Source organism: Phalacrocorax carbo, chromosome 3 (assembly GCF_963921805.1).
Source record: "Phalacrocorax carbo chromosome 3, bPhaCar2.1, whole genome shotgun sequence".
NCBI classification, from domain to species: domain Eukaryota; kingdom Metazoa; phylum Chordata; class Aves; order Suliformes; family Phalacrocoracidae; genus Phalacrocorax; species Phalacrocorax carbo.
Window position 1 is genome coordinate 58,746,005 of NC_087515.1, and position 19,425 is coordinate 58,765,429.

Consider the following 19,425-nt stretch of genomic DNA (forward strand, 5'->3'; position numbering starts at 1 on the left):
AATATGCAGAATACAATATAAACAAAAGTCAGCGTATATAATGGTATGAGAAACCCAGCAGCATACTACCTAGCTCATGCTTCACTTCGTCTGTAGTGACACCTATGTAAACACTCCAGCAACAATAGTCACCTGCATTTTCCATTTGAGTGTTTGTCAACCGCTTGCCTAAGTTGATTGCTTATCCTAAATGGAAAATTTCATTGCTATGGACAGCCAGCAAGGATTATCAGGCTAACTTGATTGAAAATTTGCAGTGTTTTTATTTAATTTTGCATGTAAGTTGGGTAAGTCCTAATCTAAACCAAACAGTCATTTTACTGTAAATTAATAGGCCATACCTCCCATGTGTACTGGTGTCTTCATGAGTGGTAGCCTTTGTTGATATCTAACCCAAATTCTGAGCTCGCTTAATCCTTTACTTGCTTGAAGCTTTGAAGCAGTTTGGTAAAGATTATGGGTGACTTTTTTTGGAGGGTAAATGGAAAGTTGTTTGGCATCTTAGTATGCTACAGTGAAACTGCACTACTAGTGACTGCTGTGGTAGCTTAGATAGATTCCTGCCTCTTCCTACAGTAGAAAGAAACCTCTGTCTGAGAATAATACTGTTTTTTCTTGATGACTTACATCAGCAGACAACTCCTCGAGATCATACGGACCAAACTTTTAGGTCCCTTTATCATATCCTTTGGCTGAATTGCATTGTGTGCATCCTTTCTTGTCTGATCCTACAAAGCTAAATAGTTCTGTTGCTTGGCAGCATGTACATCAAAGGCAACACAGCAAACAGTGGTAGCATAGATAATGACTCTTAAATCAGACCAGATGATTACAAATACCATCAGGTCTTTAAAAACAAAATCTTCACATGCATACGTGATCCAGCACCGCTTTATTAAAAAAAAAACCTCCCCCACCCTTTGGTTTTTGTGCTACACACCAAGGGGTGAGGATGCCAGTGCAAGACTGGCACACTGGGGTAGGATGGTCCGATCCCACTCAGTAGAGTGTGGCCTAGCTGCGTATGGGAGGGCTGGTATCACTGCCAGCACAGCAGGTTTTGCATTGCCTTTGGCTTTGGCTCTCACTGGGGCATGCTCAGAAATCACTGTTAAGAGCCAGCTCACCTGTCGCACATGAACTGGGCAATGAGCCTCAGATATGGTGAAGACTCTGGGACTGCCTGTCCAGGAAGATAAGTCTGCCTTTCTCTGTGCATGTGTGTAACTGGTTTTCATAAGGATTAGTCTGACTCTTCAGACCAACTCTAAATATACACAAGTTCAATGACATCAAGAGTTTCAGGAAGACCCAAAGGAGAGAGACTGAAGAAAGCCATACTATGTGCTGTTTGACTGCTTCTACGCTAGAAAATTAAATGCATCAGGGAATGTTGCTGGGTACCGGAATGCAATTATTACATATGCCAGGGATATTTTATTAGTCTAATGATAAACTTCACCTGTGCTATCTGCACTTCCGGTTTACAAGTGCAGTTTGGGAGTTAGCATGGACCGGGGACTATTCCAATAGCTGGGTGGAAGCGACCACCCTGCCAGTACGACATTTCATAGCATGTGCGTAGGCTGCTCCACCGCAGCTGGCCACAGTGCTAGAAAAGGCTTCAGGGATGCCTTTTTTATGGCTATAGTTGAAACCTTTATGTTAGATTACATTGATCAGAATATCTTGTAGTAACTAAATATAGGAAATAGTGTGACTAATGCCATACACGAGTGCCTATGTCTAATTACTCTTCCTGTTACACAAGCAGATGCTGTGTGCAGTGAGATCGAGTGACACAGCAATCATGAAGGCAGCAAGGCATAGGATGAGTTTGTGCTCCAAGTCAAGGATTTGATTCTTTAGTGAATGTACATAATAATGTCTATAACAGTTTCATGTACATATCCACGAGGATACACCCAGTTTAAAAGTCTAAAGCTAGATGCTACCTACGTTTGAGAAGATTCCTCAGAAACTGTGCAAGCCTAAACATGTGAAGCAATCCCTGTAAGTTAATAGGCCTTTTATTGATGCATATTAGAGTGTAACTTTTTTTCTGAATGTGCTGAAGAATTTGCCTTTTTCTGTGTTCAGTAAGAGTGTGTGTGTGTGTGTGTGTGTGTGTGTGTGTGTGTGTGTGCGCGTGCGTGCGCGCGCAAATTTGGTACCTAAGGGCTTTTGGAGGGCTCCTAAATGCCTTGAAAGAAAATGCACATTTTGTTTCGTTTAGTAGCTGGTTTTCAAATGTGTTAGAAAAATCATGAATTCCCTGAAGTGAGCAGAGGCTAAGATCTGAATGGAGCACAGGAATCCCTGTAGTTACACTTAATGTGCTTACACCATCATCATTCATTTGTAGCCCAGTGTGCATTAGAGCTGCTCTTGAAATACTGTTCGTGCAACTTGGTGTTCTCTGCGACAGAACACACAGATCAAGTTCATAAGCTCAAGGCAAATTGGTTTAGATGAATGCCTCCCTTCCTACAGCCTAGAACAATTCATTACATTGATTCAAGTGTAAATCTGGCCTAGAGGAAAAGAAAGTAGTTCATGGAGAGCTATTCACAACAGAGGGTCAGATTCTGATGGTACTGGCATAGGGCAAGTACCACTAATTTCCTGGTGAAGCTGGACAGGCATCATTTGAAGTGGTATGCAGCAGACAGAAGGGTATAGTAATGTGTCTTGGAACATAAGGAATAATCAGTCAGCTCACAAGCTTAATTATGAATGCTTTCCTAGGCTCAGCCTCTGCAAGGAAGTAATTTAGATTCAGCCAGACCTCCTATGTTTGTGGTGACAACAGTGAAGGGCACCCAAGAAAGAAAAAAAGTGGTTCCCAGTAATACATTGATTTACCTTGGGGCAGTTTCAGGATCTGTGTCATTAACTTCTTAATGAGATTTTAACTGAAGCAGCACCTTAATGAATATAGTAACCTTCCCATAGTTATCTATGAAGATGATTGTCCACATATCAGACAGCAGAGTATAGGTATTCAATTGATTGAACAAAGTCTACGATACAAAAATGGGAACTTTTTCATATGTAATTCTGAATTATGCTCTCATGTATGCAAAAAATTGTGCCTGACATTTGGTAATTGTTATTTCACAAGATGCTATTTTATGTGTGTGTATATTTATACATATATACTTTATATTTGCAGCTGACAAACCAGTACTACCTGAATACCTGGTGCTGGATATTGAATGAAAATATATAGCATGTAAAAAAAAAAATTAAAAGAAAACTATTCAAGGCAGCTAATTATGCTTTTACCAAAACATTCATAGTGATGTCTCTGGACAGCTGATGAGTGAACTATTTTATAATGTTTATACGTGGATTTTTAAAAAAAAATATCAAAAACCCAAAAAAACCCCTAGAAACATAGACAATGTAATACCAGCACAAGCCAAACAGAAATAGACCAGGTGAACTTGGTTTGTCTGGGAATAGGGTTGTTACTGAACTATTACAAAAAGCTTGGGAGGCAGGAGAGGAGATAAGGTGATGTGTAGCACTTTGTGGTGTCTGAGTTTTGAACAATATGTGAAAGCTACTCTGGTTTGTAGTGGTTCAAGCCATGTCTCGATGTTGCAGACTTTGTCTCAGGTAAAACTCCCAGTTGGGGCAGTAGAATTTGTACTGGGGCAAAATAATTTAATGAGAGTTTCTTGGTGTGTGTTTGTGGTAAATTTACTATTACGTTTCAGTGACACCTTTCGGTGATTTTTCTCCTTCAGTACACTGAGGGGTTTAATAATTTAAAAATATGATTAAAGAAATAATCTGAACTGAGCCCCCGAGGACATTGCAAGGACTGTCAGCAGGTCACTGGACTTTAAATTGAAAAAAAAAGAAAACCCAAACCAACTCTTTCATCCAAGCCAGGGTTTGTATCGGAGCCTCCATCTATTCCAACTGATGTCAACCGATTCCTTAAGAGTTGTGCCAAATGTTTAAAAAGTACCAGCAATGTAAAAATTCTGCCTCATTAGGGTCTCAGTCTTATCACAGGCTTTGGTAGGAACACAGCAAGCCTCTCTTGTGTACATAATATATACACTCTTGTGTATAATAAAAAAAATCTAAAAAAAAAAGTATTTTGCCTTCAAATGTGCCTAAAGAAACAAACAAAAAATTTTTAAAAATGTAGATGCTGCCATCTTGCAAATTAGTATGCTCTGTACTCCTGTGTGCCTATAATTAGAAGTCTGTTTCTTCAGAAAGTGCCCATTGGAAAATGAAGGGATAGACTGCTGGTCACAAGACTTGCATTAACAAGTCACTTTATGTATCACCTTATTGTATATACTATAAAACTAATGCTTTTATGTGCACTATATGTAGTCTTTCAGTGGAAAGTCCTTTCTTTGGTATAGGCTCAGCTGCCACAATGTATTTGTTGAAGTATTCTGTTCTTTCACTGATGCATATAAAATTATTGATGTCTCTGTGTTTTGGTGAGTTTTTTTCTTTGTTTTGCACCTAAAAAAGTTCTAAAAAAGTCTAAATGAAAAATGCGGTAGGCTACCTGATTGGTGCAAGATTTTTATCAATGGATATGATGTTGAAAATAAAGAATTAACCAGACCACCTTGTTTCATCAGCTATCTTTTGCATAGTTTTAAAAAGATGCTTCTCTGCTTATTGTTTTCCAGTAGCCAGTGAAACGGTACACTCCTTTTTACAGAAAAGGAATGTATCTGTTTCTGTGAATCTACATGAAAACTGTTAATTAGGTTCTACACCTTCCTCAAAAATCATCAGCGAGTGGCCATATCTGGAGTCGACAATGGGTCAGGTCTAGTCTCTAGTATTCCCAGGAATACCTAGGAAGTCACTTAAGTCACTAAAGTCCTTAGTACTTCATATTCTTTAATGTGCTTAGTATTTTATATGCTTTACGTTCCTTATTTTGACTTGTGAATAACACTACGGTGGAAGAGAAAAACTGTGTAAATTTAGCCTTCTGTAGTTGACTGCCACTTACCATGAGTTAGCTAATATAAAGTAAAATAGCACTTCTTTCCCAGGTGAAATCTAGTCCTCAGGGAAAAAATTGTCTTGACTAAGCTGTCAGGAAGGGGATGAAAAGAAATGAAAGATACCTTTATTGTCATAAAAACACTTTGAACTTAACCCTATTTTGTAAAATACTCTCAAAATTATATTTGGTTTTTGCAAAGAATCAAACCAGTATTCTATAGCATTTACATACATATGTAGGTATTTCAATACTTGTAGATTTATATCTACCAGTAATAAAGAGAGAATATAGGCCCTATATTGATTTTTTTCATATATTTTCTGTGTTGTGCTGGTTCTGAGTGGGACTATTGGTTACAGGTTCTTATCTTTTTCTACATTAATATATACGTAAAAGCTCTTTGTTTTTATGCGATGTTTCACTGTTCCTAACTTATAAAGAAAAATTTGTAAGATTATTACCTTAATTCTAACTATCATCTCAATGATTAAGACAAGACAGGCAATATACTTTGTCTGTGTGAAACCTTACCCTATAGCTTGCCAAACAAGAAAGCAAATAACTATTCAGACTCCAAAAGAAAGCTGGGGACTGTTGGGATTTGTAAGTGCCGAGTAGAACTGAGCAATGGTTCCAAACCATATGACTGTTTTGCAACATGCTTTTCTGACAAGAAGCTTGATTCACAGTTGCTACTTTGGCCATGAAAGGGCGGGCCGGAGTAATATGAACTAATTACACATGTACATGTGCTCAAAATAATAAAATAATTTTCAATGCTGACTCAAAATCTGACAACATTCAACGGCTTTATAAAATTGTTTTATCCAGAGGACCAAATGAGCACTGAGGTCAAGTGCTCTTATGGTTCTTGGAGAACTGGCTTAAGAGGACAACTGCTACATGATACTGAACTCACAGGCTTAATCCAAGAAAGCAGCTAGACAGCAGAATGCTCCTGCAAAATCAAAGACCTGACACCTAAATTGAAAACTGAACAGCTAAAATCTGAGCGCACTTACATCTGCAAAAATTGTAATAATTTGAATGGACAAATGCTCGCACAACACCTGAGATTAAGCAGTCTTTTGCCCACTTCTTTCCGTAGCACAATGTGACCCACACATATCACCGTGCGGCTGAGCTGGGAAGGCACCTCTGAAGATTGTCTAGTCCAGTTCCTGGCTCAGAGCTGGGTCACCTACAAGAACACTGCTCAGGGCCATGTCCAATTGCATTTTGAATAGACACAAAAGGAGATCTACTACCTCTCTAGGCAACCTGTTCCAGTGTTTGACCATCCTCACATTAAAAAATATTTTCCTGTGCTTGGATGAAATTTCATGTGGTTTAATTTGTGCCCATTGCCTCTCCCATTGTGCCCTCTCGGTGGGCACAACTGAAATGAGTCTGTCTCCCTCTTCTTCAATCCCTCCCATCATGTGTCTTCAGTGATGGGAGAAGGTGGATGTCACCTTGCTCAGACCCCCAGAGGAGGTACCCACCAGGAAAAGGGCCTCTGCAGCCAGGCATTGGGCACATTTCCACAGCCAGGAACCAGCCGGGACTCCAGCTTCATTCCCAATTTCTTATGTCTGTTGGCTGAAATAATTTGACAAATCATACAGCAAGGACATATCTTTCTATTTCACTGCAGAGCTCTTGTGGCTGAAATTCCTTGCTCACCTTTACTGAGCCCATCACTCTCACTTACCTCACTACATACCCAAAACCTTGCGGAGCAGCTGCCTACTCCCTCGAGGGAGCCCATATACATGCCCACTGCCGTATGTGTTGGGCTCCCCTCACACGCCTGCGTTCTCCCTTTCCTAACATCTAAGTGATGCATGTCTTGTTCTAGTGCATTTTATCCTATTTAACTAATCAGAAAGTTAAGGCATCATCGAAGAACGTATCTGTCTGCTTTTACTTCTCTGTTAATTAAGGCAATCCCCTTGTTACGCAATGACACCAGCTTCTTCATGGCCTACAACTTGATGTTCTCAGTCAGTGGGGCACCCATGCTTTTTAAAAGCCTCGTGGCCACGCTTAGTCTCTAAAATTGAATGGTGGACTTTTTTTTTTTTTTTTAATCCAGATAGTGCCACATTAAAAACCCCATGAAGCAGCTGTTTCTTAGGCTGGAAAATCTTACGTCTCTTTCCTCTGCATTACACTGCTTGTCTCTGCCACCCAGGCAGTGGAGAGGAGAGGAAAATCCAAACATGGAAAATACCACTCTTTAGTACGCCCACAGAGAAAGAATGCCGACGGAAGGGCACTGTGTGCATGGTTTTTCTTATGCCCAGCCAGGCTCCTATTACTACCATTCACCATGGCGTCCTGCAGACACAGAGGCTCAAGTATAAAAATGTTCATGAAGTCTTCAGGAAAATTGACCATCAAAATAATAACATTTGGCACTTATCTCAGCAGGAGCAAGGCTAGCCTAGCTCTCATGTCACTGTCAGATCAGCGTGTTGCAGTATTTAGGTGTCACTTTGCTAATATCTTCATTTCTGTAGGCATAAAAGCGATATAAAATTCATCTCCTGTTGTTTTCCATTCCTACACATTTGTGCATGACTCCAATATATTACCATTTTAACCAGTGGAAAAACGTGCATGTGAGGAAAAGTTATGCTTTCAGGATTTTTTTTAGCCAGACTTTGTAACACGTTTGGGACTGCAAGATATTTAGTTCCCCTACGCAAAAAAAATCTGTGCTCCTTTCCAAGCCAGAAAGATTTGCTTCTTGTCAGATGTCTTTTTTTATTTTCCACTTATCTTTTGCGAAACTGTGTCGTCTGAGGAAAGGTGAAACAAGTATGTTACACTGTAGATGTAAGAAGCAAGTGCTACCCGCATTGCAGTGAGAGTCACAGTAGGCACATAAATGCTTAAAAGTTTAGACATTCCTATGAAAGCAGAAAAGTTTGAGTTCCAGTCTGTCTTTGCAGGATTATTTTTTGTTTATGTTAAATCTCAAAATAGGAGAAGAAACTTCAGTTCCAAAATGTCTTTGTATCTATCTACCTCAACCAAAATGCTACAGCATCATGCTTTCTTCCAGTACTTTTTTTTCCCACTGCCCCCACGGTCTGCACAGCTGGCTGCACAATGCTTCAATTTTAGCAAAGGAGTCAAAATTGCAACCATGTGTTTTAACCTGCAGCTCAATGGTCAGGAGAGCCTCTCAGACAATGTTTGAATTATTTATAAAAGGAATACTACACACATGGATAGGCTGTGAGCACTTACATAAAAAAGTAGACTCTGATAGCTCTCCTTCCAGCTGTCTTTTAAAACATCCTTTCTAAAAACAATGGAATGAAAAAGCCCCACAATTACAACATCAATAAAGCACTCTCCCAGGAATTATAACGCGCCTGAAAATGCAAAAAGCCTGACCAGAGTAACCTTTGTGCAAATTACATCCACATCTGCATCATCTCTGACACAGGAGAGCTCAGTGGCGTACCCCTCCTCCCCCAAGGCCACCTCCGATACAAGAAATGGCCAACACTTTCCTAAAACTGCCTCTCTCTTCAAAAAATTAAATGAGCCATTGTTTTATTCAGACCTCATTGTGGTCAAATCCATTTGCTATGTCTCAGGCCTTTATTTGACTTTTACTGAACCAAGCAGTTTTGACCAGTTCATTTTTTGAGTGATATATTAAGTGGCACTAAACAACAGAAGCCACAGCTTTCAGTTCCTGTCTGCTTTTAGAGCAATCACTTAATACAATTCAGATTTCTATCATTTAACCAGGCTTAGTCTATGACAAGTCTTCAGTGTTAAGCTTGCAGTTATTAATTTCCTTTTATCTTGTTTCGCATATTTTTATCCACGGCTTTTTGGGAAGACAAATTAATTCTCTAAATAATTCCTATTGATTTCTTTATTGTGGAATATTATTAGAATATTCCAATGTTCTTAATATTATTAAAACAAGCATAACTTCTCCCAAATATAGGTTTCATATCTATGTCCCTCTACGTCTAATTATGGCCGAATAGTGCAAGAACAATAGAGTTCACTTAGCTATTGTGCACTTCACAACATCGCTGCCAAAGTTAAAAACAGCCAGCCAGTACCTGGACTAGTTCCCTTGTGTAGGGAACTCTGTGGATATAACACACATATTCTTCCCCCAAAGCCAAAAGGCAAATTACACCCTCCTTTCAACTCCTCCCGGCCCCACAACTTAGGCAAACACCAATTTAGATGAGTTGAACAATTTTATAACCAGACCACCCAGCTTAAACACAAACCTCACTATGGCATTTCCGGCTCTTCTTTCTACAGTCCATTGCTTTAAACACGACATAAAATACGGGAAGTGCAATTAAGTGAGAAGATCAATGCTCTCTTTTTTTCTTTCTTAAAAATCTGCATTTCTTCTCCTTGACTCTGCTCTTATTTCCCAGAATCCTCCTACATTTGCTAAATCCTGATAGCATCTGTAGTTTGAAGACTGTGAACAACCAGTTTCTGTTATGCCTTTGAACATGCACACAGATGCACTCAGATGCACATGATGATGAGCATGTTGAGAGATGCTATCAGTTGTAAACAGATTTCTCAACCACAAACAGCACAAGACTTTGAGGGCTTTTGACTTGTGACAGTTTTTAGGATCAAGATCCAGTTCTGCAAAAGAACATTTGAAGTCATAATGGAATTGGTTCTGGGCCAGGAAATTCCTTTCAGAGGAGCCTATTACTCAAACCACTTTAACTGGTCAGATTTTTTTTTTTCCCCCAGAGTTGAGATTGAAAGCCCTGAAAGTGGCTGGCACTCAAGGGATTCTCTAACCTGCGGGCACAAACTGCCTGCGATTCCCTTGAGACATCAGCTTACAGACAGACATTCCTATCCTTGAAGGTATGGGAGATTTAGGATTTACAAACAGGCATTTTTCCTGTCTATGACATTTTCCTAATGTCTGTCAATCACTGTCTGTGGCTGCCCTATTCACAGGTATTGTAGAGAGTTTGCTGTTTACTGGGAGGATTGCTCTATCACTCAGGACCAAAAGAAAGTTCTCTACATCTAACTTCTCTTCCAAATTAACAGGCAATATGTTGAAACTATAGTTAGCTCTACAGCTAGAGTTCAGAGGTTGAAGCTATGAACAGAAGCAGCTTTGCTCTGAAACATCTGAAAGGAATCAAAGCATAGCAGGTACACTCTGGCCCCCGGTTCATCAGCAAGGCAGCGGTGAGACAGTGCATGTATGGCCTGTGGGTAATCATCAGCCAAAAATACACAGAATTCGAAAGGGCTGCTGACACTTGATGATGTGACCTTCCAAGTTCTTTACTTCCTTTGTCATCAGTTCTTTTCCCCCTTAGCCCTAACTCTATTTCAGGAATTAATTATGAAAAGTTCCTATGATTTCACACCAGTTTTCCTCTACCTACTTAAGCAGCTTAACCTCCACTGCTCTGGCAGTTCATCACTTTCTCATGCTCCCTAGACTGAGTGTTTCATGAGGTGAGAGAAAACAAAAAGGCATGACCATCATGACCAAGATGGAACCCCCTCGTTTCATTTTAGTGACTACTCCCCAAAACTCCCCTGGGATGAGGGAGGTGTACAAAATCTGCTTTCCTTCTGCAGAAGACAGGCCATTCTTCCTTACGTGTCAGGGAAGTGAGAAAGGCATTCAAACAACCAATGGAAGCAGGGGCTACAGAGTGGCAAAATAGCTGGCAAAATTCAAATGTCAGGTTGCAATTCAAAGCGTGCCAGGTGCTACCCTGTGTACTTTTGATAAAGTACTTTATTAATTGCACCTGAGAGCATTCAAACTGAACTCTCTTCCTTGCAATCCCCTCTCCCTCCTAAGTAACTCCTTTCAAGCCTCCCTGCCTCTCCCTCAGTTTTTAAATACAATAAGAAATGAACAGAGGTCTCACTTAGTGTTTGCCTGGTTCCCTCAACAGGCTGCTTTTCCATGGGCTGATACCACAGGCTATCTACTACCCTTTAGATAACATCTACTTCCATGAGATCACCAATAGTTGGCTGGAAAGTAGGAGACAAAGTCAGGCTGAGATCCTTATTTTCACTAAATTAGTCTTTTTACTCTTTGCAATGTTTTCTTTCAAAAATATCTTTCAACAAAAAATTAACCACCGAAAACGGGGACTGGCTGATGAAAGGATGTCTAAAGCATGCAGAGGTCCGGACTAACAGGTCTGAGCGAGCTAGCAAATTATTTACATAGGTGCACTGTTTACCACTGACTAAATTATGTCACCAAAGAGAACAATATCAGAAAAGAGGGGTCAATTTTATGGAATCTGTCATGCCTGTTGCAAGTAACAGCTCATCCTTGTACAGCAAAAGTGTGTTCCTTACCTTTGTCTACTCAGGATCAGTAATTATGGATATTAATCTAGCCTAGCATAACTTGTGAATACCAATGAAGAAAACTAAGCCTTGAACAGAATAGACACTTGTGTCAGTCCAAGTCTGAGTCTCAGGCAAAGAAGATATTTTGTTGACATACAAAATCCTTTCAGGAAAATATTAACGTTACACTTATCTGAAAAGGAAGCTTTTGGTATCTACCTCTGACCACCGTCCCCTCATACCAGCTCAAATGATGACATCCCAGAAAAGAAATCTTACATAACAGCAATTAATGTGCTCGTACTTTCTTCTGGCTTTTTTTATTTCTGTTACGTAGGCCAATATATACTAAGTAAAAACATTTAACTCAAAGGAAAAACTCACATTATGTGTCACGGCTTTAAAAAACCCAAACTTATTAAAAAGCCATGCTCTGTATTTTTTCGAAATTGAAAAGAATCTTGTTTTGGTCGAGTTCTGACTGGTAAGCTGGGCAAAGTGCCTGCCACTGCTCAGACCGCAAGTTTTCTGCACTATTTCTGAAAAAAATTTATGAGTTTTCAATTTGTTCTGTTTTCCTGCTATTTATGCTTCTGTTTTGGGCATATTCCATTAGAGTAACTATTGGTAAAGCATAAGCATCTATCTTGGTATTAAGCTGCTATGGAGAAGATTAAGGAGTTTCCAGTGCACCCACAGGAAAAAATCTGCTTCAGTGTTGACTGGTAGAAACTCAATTGCCAAAGGGTGCAAAAGAGTCCATAAATACACACACTGAAACAACACAAGTGTGAGAACGAACAAGAAGCAGCTTGAGAAAAAAAACTGAAATGACCAATCATTAATTCAAAATATGGAGAGCTTTCAATATTAGCACAACTACTACCATGATACTTTCCCAAGTATTTTACCATTTGCCAAGTATTCCAGATGTTCTCAAACATATACCTAATACCATTAATTTGTTACAGCATTTTTTAATTCTTTTTAAAAGCGCAGCATATGTATGTCTTCTAATTTTTTATACCATACATATCTCATTCTAAACTTAGAGGTTTCCATAGTTGTCATTAAAAAGCACGTAGACAAAATATTTTATGGTATCTATAATAAATGCAAAGGAATCAATACAAACAAAACTTGGCTTAGCAAACTGTACATACATAAATATGTTCTTTGTTTTTCATCTTGACATTCAACATTTTTCCTCATAAAACCTTTTACGATCTTATTTATTACATCCATTTTTTTTAAACCTTAAAAAAGTGCTTCTCAAATTTACACCTTGTGCATCCAAAGCAAAAGTTAGAATACCATGCCCGAAACAGAAACCACGGGGAATAATACATTGCCATACAAGATCCTTCAAAATTGTATGTTACAAATGCTCTAAAATTTCTTTAGCATTGGTTATTTTGTATACTGTAGATACTGAGAGGGTATTTAATAAAGACTGGCTAATGGCTCATTTAGAGCAGCACACTGGAAAGGGTCTACAGTATCAAGTCCTTGGCTATGCATAGTACAGGGCAATGACCTGGATATAAAGTGGCTAAAAGATCCAGAATGCTGGACAGAAGGACATTTCCCTCACACACATCACATCCTCCTTAGTACCCAGGATGCGAGTATTGAAACGATGCTACTCAGGTAATAAGTTGTGCAGTTTGATACTGATATACTGATGCATTACTGGCTGAGTGCCAGCAGAGAATGATATGGACACAGCGGTGGCTACAGCAGGTAGGTAAAGCTGCCGCACTGAATCCTGTCACCCTTTAAAACCATCCTGCAAGGTCACCCGCTGTCTCACGGGTCTCCTTCATAATGGAGGCGGGCCATTCATGTATTTTAGCATGGGGTGGAAAGAGCGGGCAAAGTTGTTGGCCATAGTACAGCTGTAGTCCTCCTCAGTCATTGGCACCAGGCAAGCCAGCCCGATCAGGAGCAGCAAGATGAGCTGAAGTGGCAGAGCAGCTCTGAGGACTCTGAGGAAGAAGGACGGGCGCTGCCACGCCGGCCCGGCCTCAGAAGGGGAGGAACCTGAGCCACCTCTTGTGGACCTGAGAAAAGAGGATGGACAGGTGAATACACTAGAACATTACTGCAGCAGAGGTTGCCCTTGGGCACTCAGCCTTCCCTGAAGGCTGGTTTACAAGTTTTACAGACTTTGACTGACAACCGCAGAGGTATTTTTCACTGAACGTGCTATTTCCCTAGCACTCTTAAGAGACCCTGTATTTCTAGACTGGATAGGAAAACACCAATTGATCACTACAGAGTGGGCTTTGTGACCCCACAGCCCCTTCATCAGTTATGGGGAAGACTCTCCACTTAAAGCACTGTGCTCTAGAGAAGGGGAAAGTAAAAGGTGGGCCATACCTGTCACATGTGTTCAATGCACACTGTCTAAAAAGGAAGCCTCCTCGTTTAAAATGGGAGCTGCATTTGATTTGCAGAAGTTTCTACATTCATTTCTGTATATGGTATCCACAAGGGTATAACGCATTAGGATTCGGTTACATCAATCTTCAATTAATAAATACACCAATGTGCAGGTAACGGGGACTCATTTTCTACAAAGTACATTGTGAATCTTGCACTGAATCAGCAGTTAAAATCTTCTTGGTCAGCTGACTTGGCACCATCACCCATCACCTTCCGAGTGATTTTCTCCCTTGTGCCTATGGATCTGACTTGAAATGGCACATATCTATTCTCTATGGGAGAAGTGAGACCTAACACAAACATTTCCAAAGGGACACTTCAAATTAAGCACAAAAATACAACCTGTTTTTTAATGAAGGATAAGACATAGATTTCACATTTTGCTTTTTGACTGAAACTGTCAGAGCTCTAATACACAGATGACAGGTTTTGAGATACATGGATGACTGAAAAGAGTGATTATGCAAGTTAAACTCTGATGGTCTCAGTGTGCTAATTAAATGGCATGGGAAAGTTTTGTATTTTAGCACTAGCCAAAACTGGAAGAACTTAGAGCCTTCAAATAATTTATTTCAGAACTCTTCCATTAAGACATTAGGTCATGAATTTTGTCTTAGACATGTTGTTATAAAACATCCATGTGGCTGCTATGATTATGAAGCCCCAGAAAATCTATGGTTCGCCAGGGTTTAAGAGAAAAATGCTCATAAGGATGGGTTCAGTCTCAACTTGAAGGTGTGGGAGATCAGGCTTGTTGACTGAGGTCAAATGCTCCCCAGTAAAGCAAGTAGGGGGCAATGGTTCCTTACTCTCTCCTTGCCTTCCCCTTGCCCTTTGGATCCTGTCTCCCAAATAACTCTGAATCTGCATGAGAAAGCATGCGAAACCCAAAATATCACCTTCAAAACTATGCTAGGCTTGGCAAGGGTCCCCTTCCTACATGTTCAGAAAAGATTTATTTCTATGCTTGAGATTATTTTTATTGCCTTGTTCATATAGGTGTATCGTTCCACTATGAAGACTTCAAGAAAGCCAGGCAGATTTGGTAAAGTTTAGATGACCAACAGATACATAAACACTTAGGTATGCTAAATGATTAACTTGACCTAAATATCCCAGGAAGGAGTGATGATCAAAACATGAGATTGCACGTTGTTTGAATCCACGTTATTGTAGCCCGGATGGAAAGCTGCTTATTGCGTAACGTAAGATCACGTATTATAAAGAACATATTGAAAGGATATGGCACATTTAACAGCATCAGAGCATTCCATATTAAAGTTCAATTAGATCAGGACTTCTATTGTCCAAGAATGCCAAGACAGAAAGTTAATGGACTGAGGTAGGAACAAAGGGAACAAGGAGTGGTTAATTACCTTCCAACCATTTGATTGCACAGTCTACCTATTTACAAGGCTCTCATTGTGCAAATGTTGGTAATCCCAATCAAAGGCGGCCACATTTCTGCAGTTGGTACCTACTCACTGATAATGAAAAAAGTCTGAATTGCCTTCATTGACTCAGAGTTACTCTGTGGCAACACTGGGTGTTAGAAGGGGAATTTCCAAAAAGAGGAATCAAAAGGGAGCAGGCAAAGTTAACATCCGATTTTTCTTTTCTTTTCCTATGGCTTTAGTAGCACAATCCAGCACTTTTTGCTTTGTGTTTTACCAAAAAAGAAGAAAAGGAATGGTATGTGTAAGCTGCATGGCTGATCTCCACAAGGAACATAAACTTTCGTTCAAAAATTAAAACAGCTCATGGCAAAGTTTTTCAAAACACTTTTTCTGTAGTGAAGTAGGGTGTTGAAGACTGGTTTCTAATACTGCATGGAAACAATTAAACAAGCAAATAATGAAACATTATGAAAACATCTTCAGAGGGGCAGTTCTAAAAGGTTCGAGAGCTATACTGCCTGTGTTTATTGCAGGTACACCTCTGTAATCTACATAATTGGCTGAAAAATGGAATGGCTCAGCTTAGAGTGTTTAATGGATTTGGTAAGGAGAGATGGTGAAAAAGATACATTGTTAATAAAAAAAGGCTCACTCTTCCTAACGGCCAGAACTCCTGTTTACTCCATCAGGCGAAGGGAATGCTGAAGTACTGGATAAAAATGTAATTTTTTTTTTCTTGGGCTTGCATCTTTAGCTGCCTCTCTTCTGACTGCTCCAGCATTTGTCACACTGGCCCCTTGAGGAGGGAAGGAAGTAAGGCCATCTGCTACTTGCTCCATACACAATTCCTACTAATTAGACAAAAGAGGGAGGCACAGCTGCAGACCTGGCCAACAGTAAGCTTCATGTCAAGAAATCTCATAAATTAACTGAAGAAGTGCAAGCAACAGTTACCCTTACTTTGGGAGTTTGCAATGTCAGTGAAATTGGAACTTTTTCCTAAGCATTTCAAGAGAGGGGAAGCTAATTTACCAGGCTATAGATCGGACGGGCAAAGTGAACTTTAATTTCAGTTCAGATCAGTACCTTCTTTTAAAGATGACTGATTTTTTTTTTTTCCCAAGGAAAATATGGTTGAAGTAATCTAGCTGTACTGCAGTAAACATCTGAAAGATTATAATGGAAGAATTTACCATTCAAGCGAAGCTGATAGGTATAAATAAAGTAAGTTTAATGGGGAAGTGACTAATGGAATGTAGACAACAGGCTTACACTGAAAGAGGCACTGCTGGACTGGTAGGATGTTATTACTGGAGTTAATCAAGGATGAGTCTTGATTTAATATCTTTATGAAAAGACTATGGCACAAAATATAAGAACAGCAAATATCATCTGTATGATGACAGAAGTTGGAAGCAAATACAAAATAAGATTGCCTTCTTGCACAGAAAAACGTGGGTGAATCCAATAGGTTTAAGAAGTAGCTCAAGGAGTTTAAGATTACAGTACTTAAGGTAGCAATGAAAACTTCTGCTATAAATTTGGAAGTTCACACTCTGAAGACGATGAAGAGAATCTAGAGCCTTTTGACAGAGGATAGCCACAAACCAATAATGTGGCTCATGAATAGCTGTGAAAAGGGACAAAAGAAATTTCAAAATATATTTCAGTTCAAGGCTTCCAGAAGAGAAAAGGGATTGTTTTAATGATGTTCTGTAAGGCACTACTCAGATCTCACGTGGAGCAGTTTGTATCATTTTGATGAATGTAATTCTGAAATATTAATTCAAACTTACACAACCTTAAGGGAGTAAAAAATCAGAGTATTCTTCCTATGAAGGGAATAAAGACCTGAGCTTACCAATATAAAACCTGAGAGATACTAAAACTACTCTCTATAAAATAGTGCAGAACAGACAGAAAGAAGAGTGAACAGTTGTTAAAATAAAGGAAGGGATAATGTTGGCACAAAACCAAATTACTACATCTAACCATGGATATATTCAAGGTGGAAATTATTGTACTTCCCTATAATCAGAGACACAATATTTGTTAACAACCTCCTAAGAGACTTTTTGCTCCTACTGACTCCAATTGTTTAAGATAGGGTTTGCTATAGTTACGAAGGAGAAGGTATGATGCCCTGCCCGCAAAGGTAGGCAACAACTCCTCTTGCTGTACTAACAGGCTCTCTGTGATCAATCTTGTTTGGCTGTGTTCTGACTTTGATTCTCTCCCTAGCTCTCAACATCACATCACCCCAGCCTCAGATTTGTCTTACCCTGTAAAGAAGATTAATACTTCCATTTCAAAGCCAGTTAAATATGAAGTTTAAGTAACAAGCTTTAACTGAGAGTGCAGGAGATAACTGGGAGAAGAACCATGGCAAGCCAAGGCCAAACCTCGTGTTTGAGCTACTGTGTGGCAATGGCTGCCATTTTGTGGCCAAAGGCACGGAGAGTGCTCTGGCCTGGTCTGCTCCAGGAACTTCAAGCAACCTTTAAAGATCCACTAGTCGTTTGGGGAAGCTTGGGGAGAGCAGGAAATGGAGGCTGACACTGTGGCATGAAGACTTGAATAGAGCTGCTCAAGAGAGACAATGTAAACATCCCTGAGCAAACTGAACCACTATTTCAAACTTTTTAACATTTTAATCACTTGAAAAAAATCCACAGGCACAGATCCAGGTGTGCATTTATGACAGCTCTATTAAACGGATGAAGAAAGAGGAGTTGCTTCTTGGATTTGCTTTTACCGCTTAGCACACAATTACTAATACCTCTTGAATGAGCCTTTAGTTAAATCCACAATGTAACATCTAGTTTAAGCTTAGCATCACACTATGTATTCTTGTCTTTTTGCTGTGATAATGGGGAAGGCAAAGCGATATCACACTCGTTATACACAAAACACGGCCCCCCCTAATTTTTAAATGAACTTTCCTTTACAACCGTCTATGTGATAAACCTTTTAAAATTGCCTTTAGTTCTCCTGTATACCAAACTCTAACAGGGTTTGCTGATCCAGTGCAAGATCAAACACAAAGTACTCTGATCAGAGGCATGTCAAAATATTAAAGAACACAGTGACAGCTTGTACCACTTTATCAGTTAAAACCACTTTATACATCAACCACAACCTGTCTGACTTGCGCATTTGATTAAGTTTCCTATTCAGCAGTGACTCATTTGTATTCCATGCTTGTCTGAATGACAAATTGAACATTGTATTGTACTGCTACAAGATGTGTTAATAAACAGTGCTGGAAAGGCTTGATCTGAAAGGTGCCGCACCAATGCCACTGCTAAAATAGAGGTTGATCTCAAAGCTGCAAAGCACTGCTAGCTGCTCTTTGAGCCCGCGGCTCGCACCTACAACCAGAAACCTTCTCAAAAGGTTGGCCCAAGTGGTCTGACTATACAGGTGAGCAGAAGAACGCACACAATATGTTTCTTGAGTACAACGGTGCTACTGCAAGCATGCTGATCTGCCGAAGACATCCTCCAATCCTCCCAGCTGTTAATGGCTGCAGAGTAAAGCCCCACTCCTCCCTTCTCCCGCTCCCTATAAGAAACAAAATGCCAAGCTTCATAGCAGGCTGGAGTTGGAAAAATTAATTCTCTTTCTCCATCGGACAGAAAGATGGAGTGTACACATCACCTGTTTTCTATGCGGTTTCCTTATGTTTCAAAGAAAAAAAAATAAATCCCTAAAAATAAGACAGCTTCTTAGTGCCAGTGGAAGCAGTGAAAGATACTCCATCTGTTCTATCTGGCGTGCTATGTGGTTTTGCAACTATGCCACTTTACTCATAGTCACTAACTACACATATAAAGCAAACCTTTTTTTAAGAAGTGTTTATTCAAATATCTACATGGTAGGCAGTTTTATTCTTTATTTCATTTATATTTGAGACTAATTTTGATGAATAAAACCTTGATTTTTGCTCATGAAAAAAATTAATACTTTTCAGGTACTTTTTGTCTGCTTGGTTATTGCTCAATCACTGTATTAAATCTAGTGTTGCTTTCTTTCCAACATCCAATCTTTCACTTTAACAGGAGTTATTTTAAAAATGAATTAGTTAATTTTCAATATGTAGAGAATAAATGAGATTTAGGAATTAACTATACGAACAAATATATTTTCATCGTACTTTCTGATTATTTTAGGTGTTGCAACGCATAAGATGCTGAAATAGCAGAAGACATC

The 19,425-nt window shown here is 39.5% G+C and overlaps 2 protein-coding genes across 5 annotated transcripts in view; one reads left to right on the forward strand and one right to left on the reverse strand.

Annotated features, from left to right (window-relative positions):
* Window positions 1-4,605, forward strand: part of ESR1 (estrogen receptor 1) — a 124,841-nt gene extending 120,236 nt beyond the window's left edge. Inside the window, 1 exon segment of the mRNA XM_064447056.1 lies at window positions 1-4,605. Coding sequence (XP_064303126.1) covers window positions 1-41 — 41 coding nt within the window. The 3' untranslated portion in view covers window positions 42-4,605.
* A 7,854-nt stretch (window positions 4,606-12,459) lies between these two features.
* The window catches only part of SYNE1 (spectrin repeat containing nuclear envelope protein 1), a 310,687-nt gene continuing 303,721 nt past the window's right edge, over window positions 12,460-19,425 (reverse strand). For 3 of the 4 annotated variants that reach the window (XM_064447054.1, XM_064447052.1, XM_064447055.1), the window contains one exon: window positions 12,460-13,431. In XM_064447054.1, coding sequence (XP_064303124.1) covers window positions 13,191-13,431 — 241 coding nt within the window. In that variant the 3' untranslated portion in view covers window positions 12,460-13,190. The remainder of the gene's footprint in view (window positions 13,432-19,425) is intronic. The other variant, XM_064447053.1, reaches the window with a different exon arrangement.